Source organism: Pleurodeles waltl, chromosome 10 (assembly GCF_031143425.1).
Source record: "Pleurodeles waltl isolate 20211129_DDA chromosome 10, aPleWal1.hap1.20221129, whole genome shotgun sequence".
Taxonomy (NCBI): Eukaryota; Metazoa; Chordata; class Amphibia; order Caudata; family Salamandridae; genus Pleurodeles; species Pleurodeles waltl.
Genome location: NC_090449.1, coordinates 252,696,034 through 252,712,944, shown reverse-complemented (window position 1 = coordinate 252,712,944; position 16,911 = coordinate 252,696,034). Strand labels below are relative to the sequence as shown.

Genomic DNA, 16,911 nt, shown 5'->3' with positions numbered 1-16,911 from the left:
CGGTGATGTTAAAAATGGGCCTGGGGGAGAACTGGGTGAGATGGGTGGACCTACTATACTCGTCCCCACTGGCAAGAGTGAAGACGGGCAGAACAGTTTCCAGTGCGTACCCGGTGTTCCGCGGAACCAGACAGGGGTGCCCCCTTTCCCCGCTGCTGTTTGCCCTGGCGATTGAGCCCATCGCGGCCCGGTTGCGGGGGGAGGGGGCGGGTAAGGGGGTGGTGTGGGGACCAACTGAGCACATTGTCTCCCTGTACGCTGACGACATACTAATTTACCTTAAAGACGGTGCTGGTGGCCTCCCCTGGGCCCTAAAGGTCTTGGAGGACTTCGGTGAAGTCTCCGGACTGCACCTAATACGCGGCAAAACGTATGCGTTTCCCTTGACCCCTGGCTGCGCGCGCCCAGCGACATGCCCACTAGACGTGAACTGGGCTCCGCGGACCTTCAAGTACCTGGGTATTCAGATATTCCACGAGTTGGGAGATCTCAGGGAGGGCAATCTGGGCAGGGCTGGGTTCTGGCGCTCTCTGAAGTCATCAGTGATGGCCAGAGTGGCGCTGTCCAAAATGATTATGCTTCCCCGACTCCTCTACTATTTTGTCAACTTACCACTGCTGATCCCCCCAGCATGGTTCCGTGAACTGAACATGCTGCTAAGAGAACTAATTTGGGATGATGGTCGTAGGCGTACTGCACTTGCGACCCTCTGCAGACCGACCCATATGGGAGGACTGGGTGCCCCCGATTTTGAGGCTTATTACTTGGCATCCCAATTGCAGTGTGTGCCCGGCTGGCTGATGGGCAGTGGACTTCTGGACCTTTGTACAGATCAGGGATTAATGGAAGTGGCATGGATTGTGGCACGTATGACAGGCAGGAAGATTGCCCTACCTGGAAACAACATAATGATGAGTGTCGCATTAGCATGCTGGAAGAGGTGTACGAAAAGAGTAGGAGTGGGCCCCCCATATTCTCCGGCATTACCGCTTTCGGCACTGGCTCTGGAATCTGGGGGGAGGGTGGACTGGGGAATCTGGGGCTTGGCCCATGGACAAGAGCAGGGATTGAGACGGTGGGTGAGCTGTTTGAAGGGGGGAGTACTGAAGGGATTCCCAGACCTCTTGGAAGTGGGTGTTCCTCGGGGTCAGTTCCTGCTATTCGGGAAGCTGGTTCACACTCTGAAGGACCACTGGAGCACGATAAATGCGGAGCCCACAGTCCACGGGGTACTGCACCTCCTACTGACATTGGGGGAGGAACCTCACCTGATAGCCCAAATTTACCGGGCCCAGGTCCAGGCCGTATTAGACCCTTTGCAATCCTTGAGAGAGCGGTGGGGAGGCACGGTCGGACGGGAACTGTCAGACTCAGAATGGAACAAGGCACTGGCTTACCCCCGGGTGATATCTCGTAACACGCAGTTAAGATACATCCAATATAATTACTTACACAGGACGTACCTCACTCCACACCGACTCTTCCGAATATACGGGGGGGCCCCAGGACATGCCCGAGATGCAGGGGGGGGAGATGCGGACTTTGATCATATGGTGTGGGGGTGCCCAGTGCTCCAGGTTGGTTGGAGGGAGGCACTGGCTGCCCTATGTCAGTTACTCGGGGTGGAGTTGCAGCCCACCCCTGACCTGTGCTTGTTGGGCCTCAGGCCGCATGTGTTAAAGGGGAAAGTTAGAGGGCGTTTCCTGGACTTAACTCTGGCCCTTTATAAAAGACTGATCTCAAGGGGCTGGAGGGCTTCAGCCCACCCCTCGCTGGCTGACTGGAAAAGAGATGTTACGAAATGGTCCAGGACTGAACTGCAGGTTCTGAAGGCTGAGGAAGCCAGGGGCATTCGACAGGTTCCTATTGCCCCGGCCTGGGAAGACCTAGTGTCGAATTGGGATGGGCTATCCGGCTAGTGCACCGGCTGGGGAGGAGGAAGCTCCCCAGCCGGTGCACTAAGCTGTCCGAACTGACACATGGTCTGCATACTGGAACATGACAAAGAGACGAAAGGGTCGCCATCTGTCACAATCCCTTAAGAGATGGGGTGTGGGGCGAGTGGACCGCTACCCCCTCCGTACGCTGGTGCGCCCCAGGTACGGCCTTTACATTTATGTTGCTATGACTTAGTTCCTTAAATGTCATCAACCACAAATCCTACCCACACAATGCTGCAAAGTTGACCTTCTGGTTAGTTTATACACCCCCCTCCCCCTTTCTCTTTTTTTCCTTTCCTTCTTTCTCCTACTCTTCTTTTTTTCTCCTTTTGTTCTTCTTTTCCTCATGACTTCTCCTCCAAATTATAGCATGGAATGGATTTAAGCTTGTTATTTATAGGAATGACACAAAACAGTACTATGGAACAGTGGTGAACGCTGCACAGGATGTCAATAGGATTAGATTATGTAAATCAGGATTTGACGAACACATAAATATTAATAGGTTCATTAACGAAACATATAATGAAGCACAAATATTGTATACCACAAAAGCGGTTTGTTTAATGACCATGTACAACGGATGCAAGAGTTTACCTTGAAGAGACATGCAAATGTAAAATAACAAAATGTTAATAAAAATATAATAAAATTTAAAAAAAAGGTCCAACGGGTATGGCACATCACTGAAGCAAATCTAACAATACTAGAAGCGATGGAAACAGAGACACACTTAGCAGGACAATCCATGCAGCCAATGTAATTTTCCTACCAACAAAGGCACACAAGACTATAAAAAGCAGCCACAGCTTTGTGCAATCCATGTAACTTTATCAACATTTGAGTACAGTACCTTCGTGATTTGTAGGACACATTTACTCTCTGGAGACTGGATGTTACACCAGAATCACTGCAAAAGATTCAGCTTGTTTTCATTATAATCATTATTTATACCTGTGAGAAGTCCCAGTACGGTTGGCACTTGACCAAGCAGCAGTTTACGCAGCTCCTCCTTTCGTGCCACGCTCAAGTCTTCGCGAGGGCATGCAAGCTCCTCTGATGTTGTCTTTAACATGATCAGACCCAGAGGCATGGTAGAAGGAGACTGGATTAGCTAAAGAAGCGGGGAGGAGAGTCAGAAGGAGACAGCCAATGAGAGTGCAAAATTCATGGATTTGTCTAAGTGAATGTTACAAAGCAAGCATTTTTACTGACCGATTTTTAAATACAGAGTTAATGATTCTTCTGTGCTGCACTGCATCTCCAACAAAATTTCATACTCACAATTATATCAGAATTGGACAATGGTAAACCGCTCCTTTTACTTTGCTGAAGAGAAGTCGACTGCATCCATTCACAAAGCTGCATATCATTAGAACTCATTAGACTGCACTCCTTACTACATCTAGCCTCAAACTCTCAGACTGAAATTTGCACTAACCTTAATTGTTTTGGTGTATAGTATCTGTTGCATAAACCTGCATTGGGCATTTGTGTGCAATAAAACTGGTCTAATTGATGTCTTCTACCTACTTCAGACAACTGCCAACTCATTAGTTAACCAAAGCAATAAAGCAATAAAGAAGGATGCAGGCTTCTAATTTCTGACTACTTGCCAATTGATGCTGAAGCGTATGTCCAAAGTATCACTCTTCAGGACCAAAGGTAAAACATGAGGTGGGCCAGGGAGTTCAGAGCTGCTCTTTCAAGAGTCCAATAATAACTTACTTATCAACAACAACATCTAACCCTTGTTGTAAGTAACCAACCTGGCAAGTCATCATAACATCACAAATGCAGATGGACATAAATGTAAAAATTAAAATCTGTGCCTTTTATTTTTTAAATGTGTTTTTATTGAAAGACTCCGCACCTTTTTCAAAATAACTGTTTAAGATAGTATGTGCCAGATAACCGTTTCTACACCCACTGGAAGCTCTAGAGTTGGCTTTCATAATAAACAAACCAAACGTTAGCTCTAATGAATTTCTCATTTTCTTCTAAGGCAAAAAAGACATAAATGCCACTTCGAATGAGAGACTAATAAGAGACGAAGTTTTGGGAACGCCAAAACACTTCAAGCGAGGTATAAACAAAGTCTATTTTACAGTAATTTTCGGAATTCATCTAGACAGCCAAGTGCTACTGCTCATGAAGAAGCAGGGGTGGTGGCAGGCAGGATGGCAGGGGTGGTGGCAGGTAGGATGGCAGGGGTGGTGGCAGGTAGGATGGCAGGGGAGAAGGCAGGCAGAGTAGCAGGGTACATAAACCTAATGTACAGAAGACTATTTTCAAATAAAAGTCAACCAAGATTCAAGGTATACACAAAGTGGAGTGCCTGAGTAACAAGGAAAAAGCATACTTTGAATTTCTACCCGGCTTAAGGGTAGACAGTAGATTGGACTTTGGTGAAGAGATGAGATGTAGGCATCAAGATGTTCCCTCATTCACTATTCTGAGCCCCTCCTTACCTGCAAGATGTTGGTGAAGAAATCATGGTAAAACATGGGCCAATCCTGTCTACCAATATCCACGATGACCTTGCAGAGTTTGTTGCGGATGAAGTAGGGCAAAGATTTGTGGTGGGCCAAGAGAAGTTTGGGCAGGCAGTTCCGAATTTCCATCTTATCTGGAGAGGGGACCCCCAACCACATCTTATTGATCAGGTTCTTCAAAAGACAAAAGAAAGGAAGCATTAACAAAGTATACCCAGCAGGAAATGCATGCCATATTATTTGCAGTTTTTTTATGGTTTATTAGAAAGATCACAGATAAACTACACTGAAATCAAGTGCATACATTCTTAATGATTTACAATTCAGGAACAATGTGGATTTCCCTAATGGGCCTGGGGAATGTTTTTAGTTATTTACAAAAGCAATATGTTAGTCAGGGAACAAACACTCTAAATCTGCTGGTTTACCACATGACCAATCATACGTAATTCTTGGCCAGATTTGAATTCTTTTGTCAGAACTTTAAGGTTCATCCTTAAATATGTGATGAACAAAACTTATTTTCAAAACTGTTACTGAGACAAGAGGATTTCAGCAAGCACGGCTGAGGCCTGACTAGTATATGCTGTTGCTCAAGAAATACACAACACTGAATCTCAGCAAACAGACACTCAGGCATATGACTGAGGTGGAGATCAAGAGGCTGACCCGTAAGAAAGACCAAGAAGCTGAACCCAGAGAGGCAGACCCAGAGAAGGAACTCGGGGAGGCAGACTCCAGGGAGGTAGACCTGGAGACAGAACCCAGAAAGGCTGACTCAAACGCAGGACCCTGGGAAGCAGGCCCAATAATGGAACCTGTGGAAGCAGACCCGCAGGTGGATCCCTGAAAAGAAGACCCAAAAGGTGAACTATGTTGACCATTGATATGTTACATGGTCACAGACTATAAAGGCCAATAGAATTTTAGGGGAAAATACATAAAACCTGCACTTCATGGTCCAAAGATGACCAACAGGCTGGTAGATCAGATACACATGGTCTAGTAGTCTACAGACTGCAAAGATGAAAGTGCTTAAGTAACAATGTATTTGTGCTATCATATTAGATTGTCATTTTTCCGTGCTTTTCCATCAATGAAGTTTACAATAGCAGAGTTCCTCAACTTTTTCTGACAGCAGAGCTCTAGGTTTTGCTGTGCACAAGGTGCACCTAATGTACACCGCACCAACAGTTGAAGCTACATGGAGGGAAGCAGATGTTTATGGTACCCCAGAATGGCAGGCCATCTACTCACCCACATGTGTCCCCAAGTGCTGGTAAAAAGTGCTGTGTGTGTAGCATTTTATGTATATGTTGTGTAGGTGGAAAAATGTACAGGATGAAAGATATTTGAAGGAGGACACAGTTTTCTGCACAAAGGGTTAGCTTCCTTTCAAGAAGTTAATCTCATTATTGCTCTCTGTGAATGTACCAACCTGTATTCTGCTATCCCTGGAAATCTGTTCCAGATATCCTATAATGGCTAGAGTGCTGGGAAACATATCAGCTTCCCTGCCAGCCAGCCTCCGCCTCACACATTATCAATGCCCTACATGCCCCAATTTCTGATGCTGTTTGAGAGTTATTACTAATGACACATAGCAGCCAAGTTCCAAACCCTTGCTCAACTCTTGGTGTAAACCCAGAACCACTGATTTAGCTACTTTTGATTTCTATGATTAGTTTCAATGGGAAACCCATGAGCCAAGTACACAGATAACCCCTTGCTGGATTTGGAATTTTGTCTAGTTTTCAGAAATGTATAGCTTTCCAGTTCCATGCCTGTTTCTACCACAAACTGCAAGTCGATTTACGCCATGTATGAGAAGTACACTCCCACTACAAAAAAAAAATCCAAACACACTGGTAATCTCCTTTAACAGCTCTCTTATTCCAGAACGCTGTGAGATGGTTCTCTTAGCACAACAACCCTACAGTTGTACTATTTTTGGGAGGAAAAACACTCCTGAAAGTACAGCGCTTTTTTTCCCCATTTTCTGAGGAAATAAACTTTCGGTGTTGCTATACTTCGCCTACTCTCTCCGTCCCCTCCAGGGGAATCCAGAAACCCTGGGTACCTTTAGAATGTCCAAGAGGTGGAGTAAAAAAAAAAAGGATGCAAACTAGGCCTGTGTGCATTTTGTGGGGGTGACTGCAAACTGGCTTGACCAGTGCACAGATCTCTTGGTTGGGACTTTTATAGATCAAGATAGAAGTCCATTCCACAGAATGGGGATGTAGTGGGGTCTATTAGGAATATGTGGTTTGATACAGAAACCACCAGAAAGAGTAGTACTTTCCCCAGAGGAGAGTCTGGATGGCTCAAAACAAACTACTGCAGGACAGAATCTGACTGCAAAGGAATTAGTGCTTCGTGAACTGATGCCCACTTACCAGCTGTAGGAAGGTAGCCTCTTTCTAGCCTTGTTACCCCCACTTTCTGGCCTGTTTGTGAGTATATGTCAGGGTGTTTTTACTGTCTCACTGGGATCCTGCTAGCCAGGGCCCAGTGCTCATAGTGAAAACCCTATGTTGTCAGTGTGTTTGATATGTGTCACTGGGATCCTGCTAGCCAGGACCCCAGTGCTCATAAGTTTGTGGCCTGTATGTGTTCCCTGTGTGGTGCCTAACTGTATCACTGAGGCTCAGCTAACCAGAACTTCAGTGTTTATGCTTTCTCTGCTTTTAAAATTGTCACTCCAGGCTAGTGACTAATTTTACCAATTCTCATTGGCACATTAGAACACCCTTATTATCCCCTTGTATATGGTACCTAGGTACCCAGGGTATTGGGGTTCCAGGAGATCCATATGAGCTGCAGCATTTCTTTTTCCACCCATAGGGACCTCAGACAATTCTTACACAGGACTGCCACTGCAGCCTGAGTGAAATAACGTCCACGTTATTTCACAGCCATTTTCACTGCACATAAGTAACTTGTAAGTCACCTATATGTCTAACCCTCACTTGGTGAAGGTTAGGTGCCAAGTTACTTAGTGTGTGAGCACCCTGGCACTAGCAAAGGTGCCCCCACATTGTTCAGGGCAAATTCCCCAGACTTTGTGAGTGCGGGGACACCATTACACGCATGCACTACATATAGGTCACTACCTATATGTAGCGTCACAATGGTAACTCCGAACATGGCCATGTAACATGTCTAGGATCATGGAACTGTCACCCCAATACCATTCTGGTATTGGGGGGACAATTCCATGCATCCCCGGGTCTCTAGCACAGAACCCGGGTACTGCCAAACTGCCTTTCTGGGGTTTCCACTACTGCTGCTGCTGCCAACCCCACAGACAGGATTCCTCCTGGGGTCTGGGCAGCCCCGGCCCAGGAAGGCAGAACAAAGGATTTCCTCTGAGAGCGGGTGTTACACCCTCTCCCTTTGGAAATAGGTGTGAAGGGCTGGGGGAGGAGTAGCCTCCCCCAGCCTCTGGAAATGCTTTGATCCAGTCTACACCAGTTCAGGGATCCCCCAGCCCTGCTCTGGCGCGAAACTGGACAAAGGAAAGGGGAGTGACCACTCCCCTGACCAGTACCTCCCAGGGGAGGTGCCCAGAGCTCCTCCAGTGTGTCCCAGACCTCTGCCATCTTGGATTCAAAGGTGTTGGGGGCACACTGGACTGCTCTGAGTGGTCAGTGCCAGCAGGTGACATCAGAGACCGCTTCTGATAGGTTCTTACCTCTCTTGCTAGCCAATCCTCCTTTCTTGGTAGCCAAACCTCCTTTTCTGGCTATTTAGGGTCTCTCCTCTGGGCTATTCCTCAGATAACAAATGCAAGAGCTCCCCAGAGTTCCTCTGCACTTCCCTCTTCGACTTCTGACAAGGATCGACCGCTGACTGCCCCAGGACGCCTGCAAAACCGCAACAAAGTAGCAAGACTATTACCAGCAACATTGTAGAGCCTCACCCTGCTGGCTTTCTCGACTGTTTCCTGGTGGTGCATGCTCTGAGGGCTGTCTGCCTTCACCCTGCACTGGAAGCCAAGAAGAAATCTCCCGTGGGTCGACGGAATCTTCCCCCTGCTAACGCAGGCACCAAAAGACTGCATCACCGGTCCTCTGGGTCCCCTCTCATCCTGACGAGCGTGGCCCCTGGACCACAGGAGCTGGGTCCAACTGTCTCCCACAGTCCAGTGGCCCTTCTGTCCAAATTTGGTGGAGGTAAGTCCTTGCCTCCCCACGCCAGACAGCAAACCTGTGTACTGCGTGATTTGCAGCTGCTCCGGCTTCTGTGCACTTCTCCAAGGATTCCTTTGTGCACAGCCTAGCCTGGGTCCCCAGCACTCCGTCCTGCAGTGCTCAACCCGCTGAGTTGGACTCCGACGTCGTCGGACCCTCCTTTTGTGACTCTGAGTTCACAGATCTTCTAAGTGCCTGCTCCGGTACTTCTGCGGGTGCTGCCTGCTTCTGCAGAGGCTTTCTGAGTTGCAGAGCGCCCCCCCGTCTCCTCCTCCAAGGGGCTACATCCTGGTCCTTCCTGGTCCCCAGCAGCACCCAAAAACCTCTACCGCGACCCTTGCAGCTAGCAAGGCTTGTTGCGGGATATTTGCCTGGAAACACTTCTGCAACATTGAGCACGCCGTGGGACATCTTCCATCCAAAGGAGAAGTTCCTAGCCCTTTTCATTGTTGCAGAATCTTCGGCTTCTTCCACCCGGAGGCAGCCCTTTTGCACCTTCATCCAGGGTTTCCTGGGCTCGTGCCTCTACCCCCACCCCCACCATCCCCCACGGACACTATCGCGACTCTTGGACTTGGTCCCCTTCCTTTACAGGCCCTCAGGTCCAGGAATCCATCTTCAGTATTTTGCTGGTGCTTGTGGTTCTTGCAGAATCCCCTATCACGACTATTGTGTCTTTCTGGGGTAGTAGGGTAACTTTACTCCTACTTTTCAGGGTCTTGGGTTGGGGTATTTTGGACACCCTTGCTGTTTCTCACAGTCCCAGCGACCCTCTACAATCTCCCATAGGCCTGGGGTCCACTCGCGATTCGCATTCCACTTTTGGAGTATATGGTTTGTGTTGCCCCTAGGCCTATGTCTACCTATTGCATCGTATTGTGATTCTACATTGTTTGCACTACTTTTCTTACTGTTACTTACCTGTTTTGGGTTTGTATACATATAACTTGTGTGTATTACTTACCTCCTAAGTGAAAGTATTCTCTGAGATACTTTTGGCATATTGTCACAAAAATAAAGTAGCTTTATTTTTAGTAACTCTGAGTATTGTGTGTTCTTATGATATTGTGCTATATGATATAAGTGGTATAGTAGGAGCTTTGCATGTCTCCTAGTTCAGCCTAAGCTGCTTTGCCATAGCTACCTTCTATCAGCCTAAGCTGTTAGAAACACCTCTATTCTACTAATAAGGGATAACTGGACTTGGCACAGAGTGTAAGTACCACAAGGTACCCACTATAAGCCAGGCCAGCCTCCTACACCAGCCAGACAGATATCCAGGACTTGTACTTTTAGCGCAGTAGTGGTAGTCCTAGGTCGTGTCCAATAAGCCCTCAATCCTGCAGGAGGCTGCCTCTTAATTAGCCTTTAGCAGATTATTATTCAGCAACTATCCACCTAGAGATGGTTCTTTTCTGCACTTTCCTGTCCTCCTTTGCTCCTAGCAATCCCACAGAGAGTTGATTGTTCACCTCATGATCCTTGGTATGATCAATTCAGAAAGTGAGGGCTCTTTTGGGGTCCAAAAAATTGAGTCTCTTCTCTTTCGAGCAGTGAAGAGGGAAGCAATGTCAGAAGAGTGACAGCCCACAGGACATGGAAAGGTGTTACTACACTCGAAAGACATGTAGCTCAAGTTCTCAACAACAGCTCGTCGGGGAGAATGTTGTATAAGGTAGATGGACCTAGACAGCCTGTAGCTACTTAATACGTCAAGCTGACATGATTGCGACCATTTCTGGGTCAAGAGATGTAGTGGACAGCTGTGCACTGGCTCAAATGGGGTACACATTAGAAAAGAAAATCAAATTAAAGTTCCACTGTGGCATCACAACTGGCTTCGGTGCAGCTCATCTACACTAAAGGTTCCATTTGCTGTGACGTCACAGACAGACCCAGAAATATGGGATGCTCTGGATCAAACTCTAAATTGGCTTCTCAGGATTTTGGGAGTGTGATCAATGGGGTTGGGGAATGGGGATGCGCAAGTGCCCTCTCTAGAGTTTGAGAGTGATGGGAAGAAGCAGGTTCCTACTGCGACTTCTTGTGCTTCTTTTTTTTATTTTTTTTTATACAGTTAACTGAGGAATTTAACCACAAAGAGGATCTATAGCAGGAACAACTTTGTGCATGACTGGTAGAAGGTTTCCCTACAAGGTTTATAACCAGTCATTTGGGAGCTGACACTTAGTCCCATGCACTACAGGAAGAGAAAATTCCTTGTCAATGACGAAAGGAGTAAAACTCAGAATCTTCATCTGATGGTGAGAAAGAAGGGAATTGATGATAGCATGCCCAGGTGGCACTTATACGTGGGCCAGTTTGTCACTTCCGGAACATAAAGATGTCCACGTGGAGCCGCATGAAGCCACCTACCGGCGCAAAGGAGTACTGCTTTTGATTTTCTGGATCCAGTCTGACACCTGAGGGATATTCACAAGGTGAGGCATCTGGGGTTCTTAGTATCCTTCAGAAATTCCATTTATTCTTTTGTAGAATTTCCCATTCCCCTACTATAACTTAATCATCCAGAAAAGTCTCCAGATTTGCCTGCCATTCACATGTACCTAATTGCACTTGGTTACAAAGTCCAATGGTCTGTAGTGAGAATATTCAAAAAAGTCCCACTGCATAAAATCCAGTACCAAACCGGAGGGTGATAACATGGTCTAGCTGACATGTGACTGCTTACTGACAACACTAAGGCTCCATTTTCTATTTCAATGTTAGCCCCTCAAGCGAGGACACATTTTCAGCAATGATGTGAAGTACAGTAACTAGACTCTGATATTTTCAGGATATACAATAACTGAGCTGGATTACCCAACGTTGTTAGCACACTGACTGCACCAAATTAGTGAGATCATCAGTAATATACTTATCTGCATGACCCACGCTCTTGTCCCCCACCCCATCTCAACAAAAGAGAGCAAAAGATCGAGAGAGAGTGACAAATGTATTAAGTATTTGACATATGCAAATGAAATCATTCTTGTACATTCAACATTTAAAACGGAAAACAATAAATACACATATATTATCTTAGTATATGGTCAATAAAGCATTGCTCACTTTACTCCTGACACTTCACTTAGAACATAAAATGACTGATGCACCAACACTTAAGTATTTGGAAGCCAAGTAACTAACTGTATTACATGCTTGACCCATGCAGCCACTTGCAAATCCCTATACAAACATAGGATTGGAAGGGTGCCAGAATAGACAATGGATGGTAGCAGGTAGCTTAGGGCACATAAGGAGATATCTAAGCAAGCTCAATGAATAACGGAAGTACAAGTACTGTGGTAAGGCTGCAGCTGAGGTCTCCACCGCAGGTAGTGTTGGCAGAGTGAAGGTAGGTTGAAATAAGAAATAATCATTAAAAGAGCTATTTGACCCCCGGCGCCGGGTCGCCTCCCAGACCGGTAGTGGCTAAGCTGCTACATTACAGGGATCGAGACATCTTGTTACAGAGAACACGAGAGGCGGGCCCTTTTACAGTGGAGAACAGCAGAGTCAACATGTTTCCAGACTACACAGCAGCGGTGCAGGCGAAGCCGGCTTCATATTTCTCAGTGAAGAAGGCACTATGCGACAAAGGGGTCCGTTATGCATTGTTCCTCCCCTTGAAGCTGAAGATAATGTGGGAAGGCAAAACGCACTTTTGCTGGACGCCGGAAGAAGCATGGGTCTGGCTTAAATCTTACAAAGGTGGTAAAGTTGACAATGCGGGGAATGAACCCAGTGCAGCTGGTCGTCGTAGGGAGAGACGCTGCTCTAAGGATTGAACTGTCCCAAACCTCCTGGTGTGCTCAACACAACTATAAGTAACTCAGGAACAATGCGTGGCGATCCAGACTACAGCATCACTGACGGAGTTGCCCACCTCCGATAGGGACAGAAACTATTCCACTGATGTACATGAAACAGAGGACACATCCAACCTTGTGTATCGCCAGTGTGATTGAGGAGCTCCCTCAAGTGACACCTCAAACAGCAGAAGACACAATCTGACTTTTGATGGAGGGCCTACCCTTGCTCTACTAATGGCTCCCGGACGGAGCCGCGGCTTTCAACTGGGCGGTACCGGTCCAGACAATCTCGATGATCTATTATAGGCTTGTGGGCATTTTACCCAAACCCCCCCCACCCCCCACTCGCTCTTGGACTGCTCTAGAAGGGCGACAATGAGATACTGTAGAGGTTCAGCTTTGGCGGTTGGCCGTTGCTGGACTGCTCTTGGGTCGGGGAGTTGGGTTTTGAATATTGTTCTTGTTGAAGCCCAGATATGCAATGCAATAGGTGGGGGAGGTTGGTAGTGTGGTGGGGACTTGGGGGGAGCCAGGAAACGTAGATCAGTGGACACTGCAAAAATATGTTGAATAACGGTACTACAACTAAATTGATGTCCTGGAACATCCGAGGGATGGGGACCACATTAAAACGGCACAATATACTGACCTACATGAAGAGGAGAGGGATCCATATAGCATGCCTACAAGAATCCCACCTCACCAAGACAGAGGCTGATAGTCTTCGCAGGCGCTGGAGGGGGCAACTCTTTGCCACTACTTATTCAGCCTATGCATGAGATGCACCGATATGGGTGTGCCCTTTGAGGCTATCACACTAGACGTTGACAAAGAAGAGTGATTTGCCCTGGTGGAAGGACACCTTAATGGCAGGCCTTAGGGAATGTATACGCCCCTAACCAAGACTTGAATCTCTTTTGGCAGGCTCTGTTAGCTCGCCTGACACGATTCCCAGACAGGCCCTATTTGCTTGAGGGGGTGAGGAGTGTGGGGGTGGGGGGGGGGGGCGGGGGGGGGGGGGGGGTCAGAGATTTCAACAGTTTTGTTGACCCAGACTGGGAACGCTCCTCTCTCCCTCTGCAGGGAGCCACAACACTTAGAGTGGTGAAAGGCCTGGCGCAAGGGATAGATCAATGGGGTATGGAAGATTCATGGCAGACCCAACACCCTCACAGTAAGGAATACTCACACTACTCTTCCGTCTACCAAGTGCACACAAGGATCGATCACATGCTCTGCTGCATGACACTCGTGAGTTATGTTCTACATACTGAATGCCTGGGTAGAACGGTCTCTGACCACAGCCCATTGCTGCTGACACCGAAACACTAGAGAGGGGCCCACCAATACTGACATGGCGACTGCACCCTAGGGCCATTTAGGACGAGGTCTTCCGCACTGCCCTAGCCTCTAAACTGAATCTCTCCCTTAACAGGGAGACCGCCTAATCCAGAGGGATGGAATGGGAAGCGCTGTGGTTATTGGGGGCACTGCCTTGGACAGTGGGGATTAAGAAGGGTCTACAACGGGAACTAACCCGCCTAGAGACAGAGCTGCGCAGGTGGGAGTCAAGGTTGGGGACAAACCCGGGGGCCACTCGACAGCTAGCAGAAACACGCAAAGCCCACACCAAAGCCTTAGAGCACCTTAGATGCCACGACTACAAGGCATACTTGGGCAGGATACATGAAGTAGAGGGAAGGACACAGAGATTATTAGCCTGGCTGATCAAACCGGAGAGCAGGGGCACAACAATTACCCTTTTGGCATCCAGAACCAGGACTCCGCTCTATTGCCCGACAGTCATCAATGATGAGTTTAGGGATTATTACACATATCTATGTAGCGCACCAAGGGGGGCTGACTTGGACTCTCCCCAAACCTACCTTGTGGGTTTAAGGTTAGTGAAATTGGCAGAGGAAGACGGCGCGGAATTGGGGGCACAGTTGTGCGCCCGAGAGGTGGGAACCACCTTCAAAGTCCTGGCTACAGGGAAAACCCCGGGAACAGATGGAATCCCACCAGAACTGTATCAGAGATTTGCTGGGACTCCGGCGCCTTGACTGGTAGCGATGTATAGAGAAGCCTATGAGACGGGCAAACTACCGCCATCCACTAGGGAGGCCTTGGTGATACTTCTCCCCAAAGGCACTGGGCCTGGCACATAGGAGGGTAGCGATGGCCTGGAAGAATAGCAATTGACCCAGGTTGAGCACATGGGTGGCAGACCAATAGCCTCCCCTTTGGGCGGAGGTGGCGGGAGCATTGGACATGCGGCTATGGACGATGCCGCAGATGGGCCGCTCAATTAGCGGAGCTAAGGCCGCCACAGACCCCTGGGACCTCCTTGAATGATCATGCACGGCCCTCGCCTAATGCATAAGAGACTACTTGCCAGTGCCATCAACCCTCTGCATCATGTAAATGGGAAGAGTAGGGTTCTTGAAGAAGCAGTCTAATGGGCACACAATATTCCCCACTTTAAATTGATATTAACGATCTAAAGTTTATACGCCAATTGCACAGGCTCTTTAAAAATGCTGGCCTGGGTAGACATGACTGAAAGAAGAGGACAACATGACACATTTGGATCTTAAAAAGCAGAAAATCTGTATTAAGCACCACAACTATTTCGTACATGAAAATGTCAAATGTGCAGCAAATGAAGGAGCCCAATACCTGTGCAACTGAAAAACAATCGCACTGCATGTTTCAAGCAAGTGTACTTTTCCCAAAGAACATAATACAAGTCTGAACCACCTCATGGCATTCATGTGAAAATGGGGAAGTATTTATTTGTGTGTGCTTAGAATTCCCCTCCCGCTTCATCATATTCCACTCAATCTCTCACCAGTTTTAGCATGAAGTCTAAATCATTAGCCACTTTGTTACAACGTATTTTTACCACTTCACAATAAGTCCCTTAAACCTAACATTAATATGATTATCACTAGGTCCCATTTTTACTAGGCCACTAATTTGCAACAGTATTGAATAATGGTGCTCTGTACAACCTCATATGCACTGTAAACATGTTCTAGTATAGGAAATCTCAGAGCCAGAATGTATTTTTTTTCAACGCACCCAAACTTCCTTTAAACACAAAAGAACGTTTACCTTTCTGCCTTCATTTTACATTTCCTGATTTAGAGACTACATACAAGAGTTTCATATGGCTGCATGAAAAAAAAGTTAGATACTGAAATGAAGGGTTTAATTTTTGTTGTAAATTGGTTACTGCAAAACGTCTATCAGCCAAGACTTCACCCACTTAGATTCAGGTAACGTCTTCCTCATAATCATTAGGGTAGGTACAATCAAAATGGTTACCTGGGCAAGTGGACAACATTCATGATCAAGGTCAGCCAGCTTTTGAACCATAATAATCATAGAGGAGCTGGACACTGGACAACAACAAGGTCCAAGAACACTTCAAAGGACAAGGGGCTAAAAGCCAGCACTCAACGTACAGCCCTCTATGTAAAAAGTAACCTTCTGAGCCCATGCTGAAACTGATTCTCCTGGATCCTTGCACTCACCTCAAATACTGTCAAACTGTACATCATGACATAGTCATTCCGGGTGCTGGACAGGAAATAGAAACAGAACCGCCAGGCACCAATTTGTTGGGCGAAGTTATTCAGCAGCTCCTCTGTAGAAAAAAACAAACACACCAAGGAAAAAAACTAACCACACAGAAGAACAAGAATACATTACTAAGCATACTAGGTAGAAAGAGATGCTCAAACTGGAATACCTGAGCTGTCCATTTATGCAGAAAATCTAGCAGGGGCGTCCACTGTCTACGAGAAACCATACACAATGCAACCGTTTTTCATTTTGGGAGTGCATGCACATCGTCTGATACCGATGGTGACCATACTATTAAAGAACTCAGGAGAGCTGTTTGCTACATATAAGGATTACAACAGTGTAGTATCAACCAACCTCTGCCCACCTACTGCTGGTGAGGAGAAACTGATGCATGTGAAACTCAGGTTGAAGTGAATGTTTGGGGATAAAACAGAGATGTGGTATGAGGGCAACTGCCAAACTAAGGAGGTCTGGCAGTGTGGATTATGTAATGGACTGAAGTGGTCTTAGAACAGCTATGCACAAGCGTGCACTAACCTAACCTTCGACAACCATTATAAGGACTTTGCTGCACAGATTTACCTATCTCCCGTTTCCGTTCATTGGAAGTGCCATTGTGGAAAAACTCTGTCATGAGGCTCTCCAAGGCCCGAAGGGATGCCTCCTCAGAAGCCTGGAAAACAAGAGAGCAAACCATGATTTAATTTGTATACAAACATTTAATAACCTAACAATAAGAACATCACTTAAAAACAGCCTCCCACCATGGTGTGCCGGGTATTCCATTTTCTGTTAACTTCAGCGTTAAGAGTCACCGTCCCCCCCACCTTTTTATCCCTCCAGGCGGTTGGAGAGTCTCTCACTGCCTGTTCCA

General features: G+C 47.0%; 1 protein-coding gene across 3 annotated transcripts in view; it reads right to left on the bottom strand.

The window, feature by feature from the left end:
• Positions 1-16,911, bottom strand: part of XPO6 (exportin 6) — a 621,317-nt gene that overhangs the window by 512,852 nt on the left and 91,554 nt on the right. For all 3 annotated transcript variants that reach the window (XM_069210348.1, XM_069210346.1, XM_069210347.1), the window contains 4 exons: positions 16,620-16,710; positions 15,983-16,095; positions 4,412-4,609; positions 2,895-3,054 (listed from right to left, as the gene is read on the bottom strand). In XM_069210348.1, coding sequence (XP_069066449.1) covers positions 2,895-3,054; positions 4,412-4,609; positions 15,983-16,095; positions 16,620-16,710 — 562 coding nt within the window. The remainder of the gene's footprint in view (positions 1-2,894; positions 3,055-4,411; positions 4,610-15,982; positions 16,096-16,619; positions 16,711-16,911) is intronic.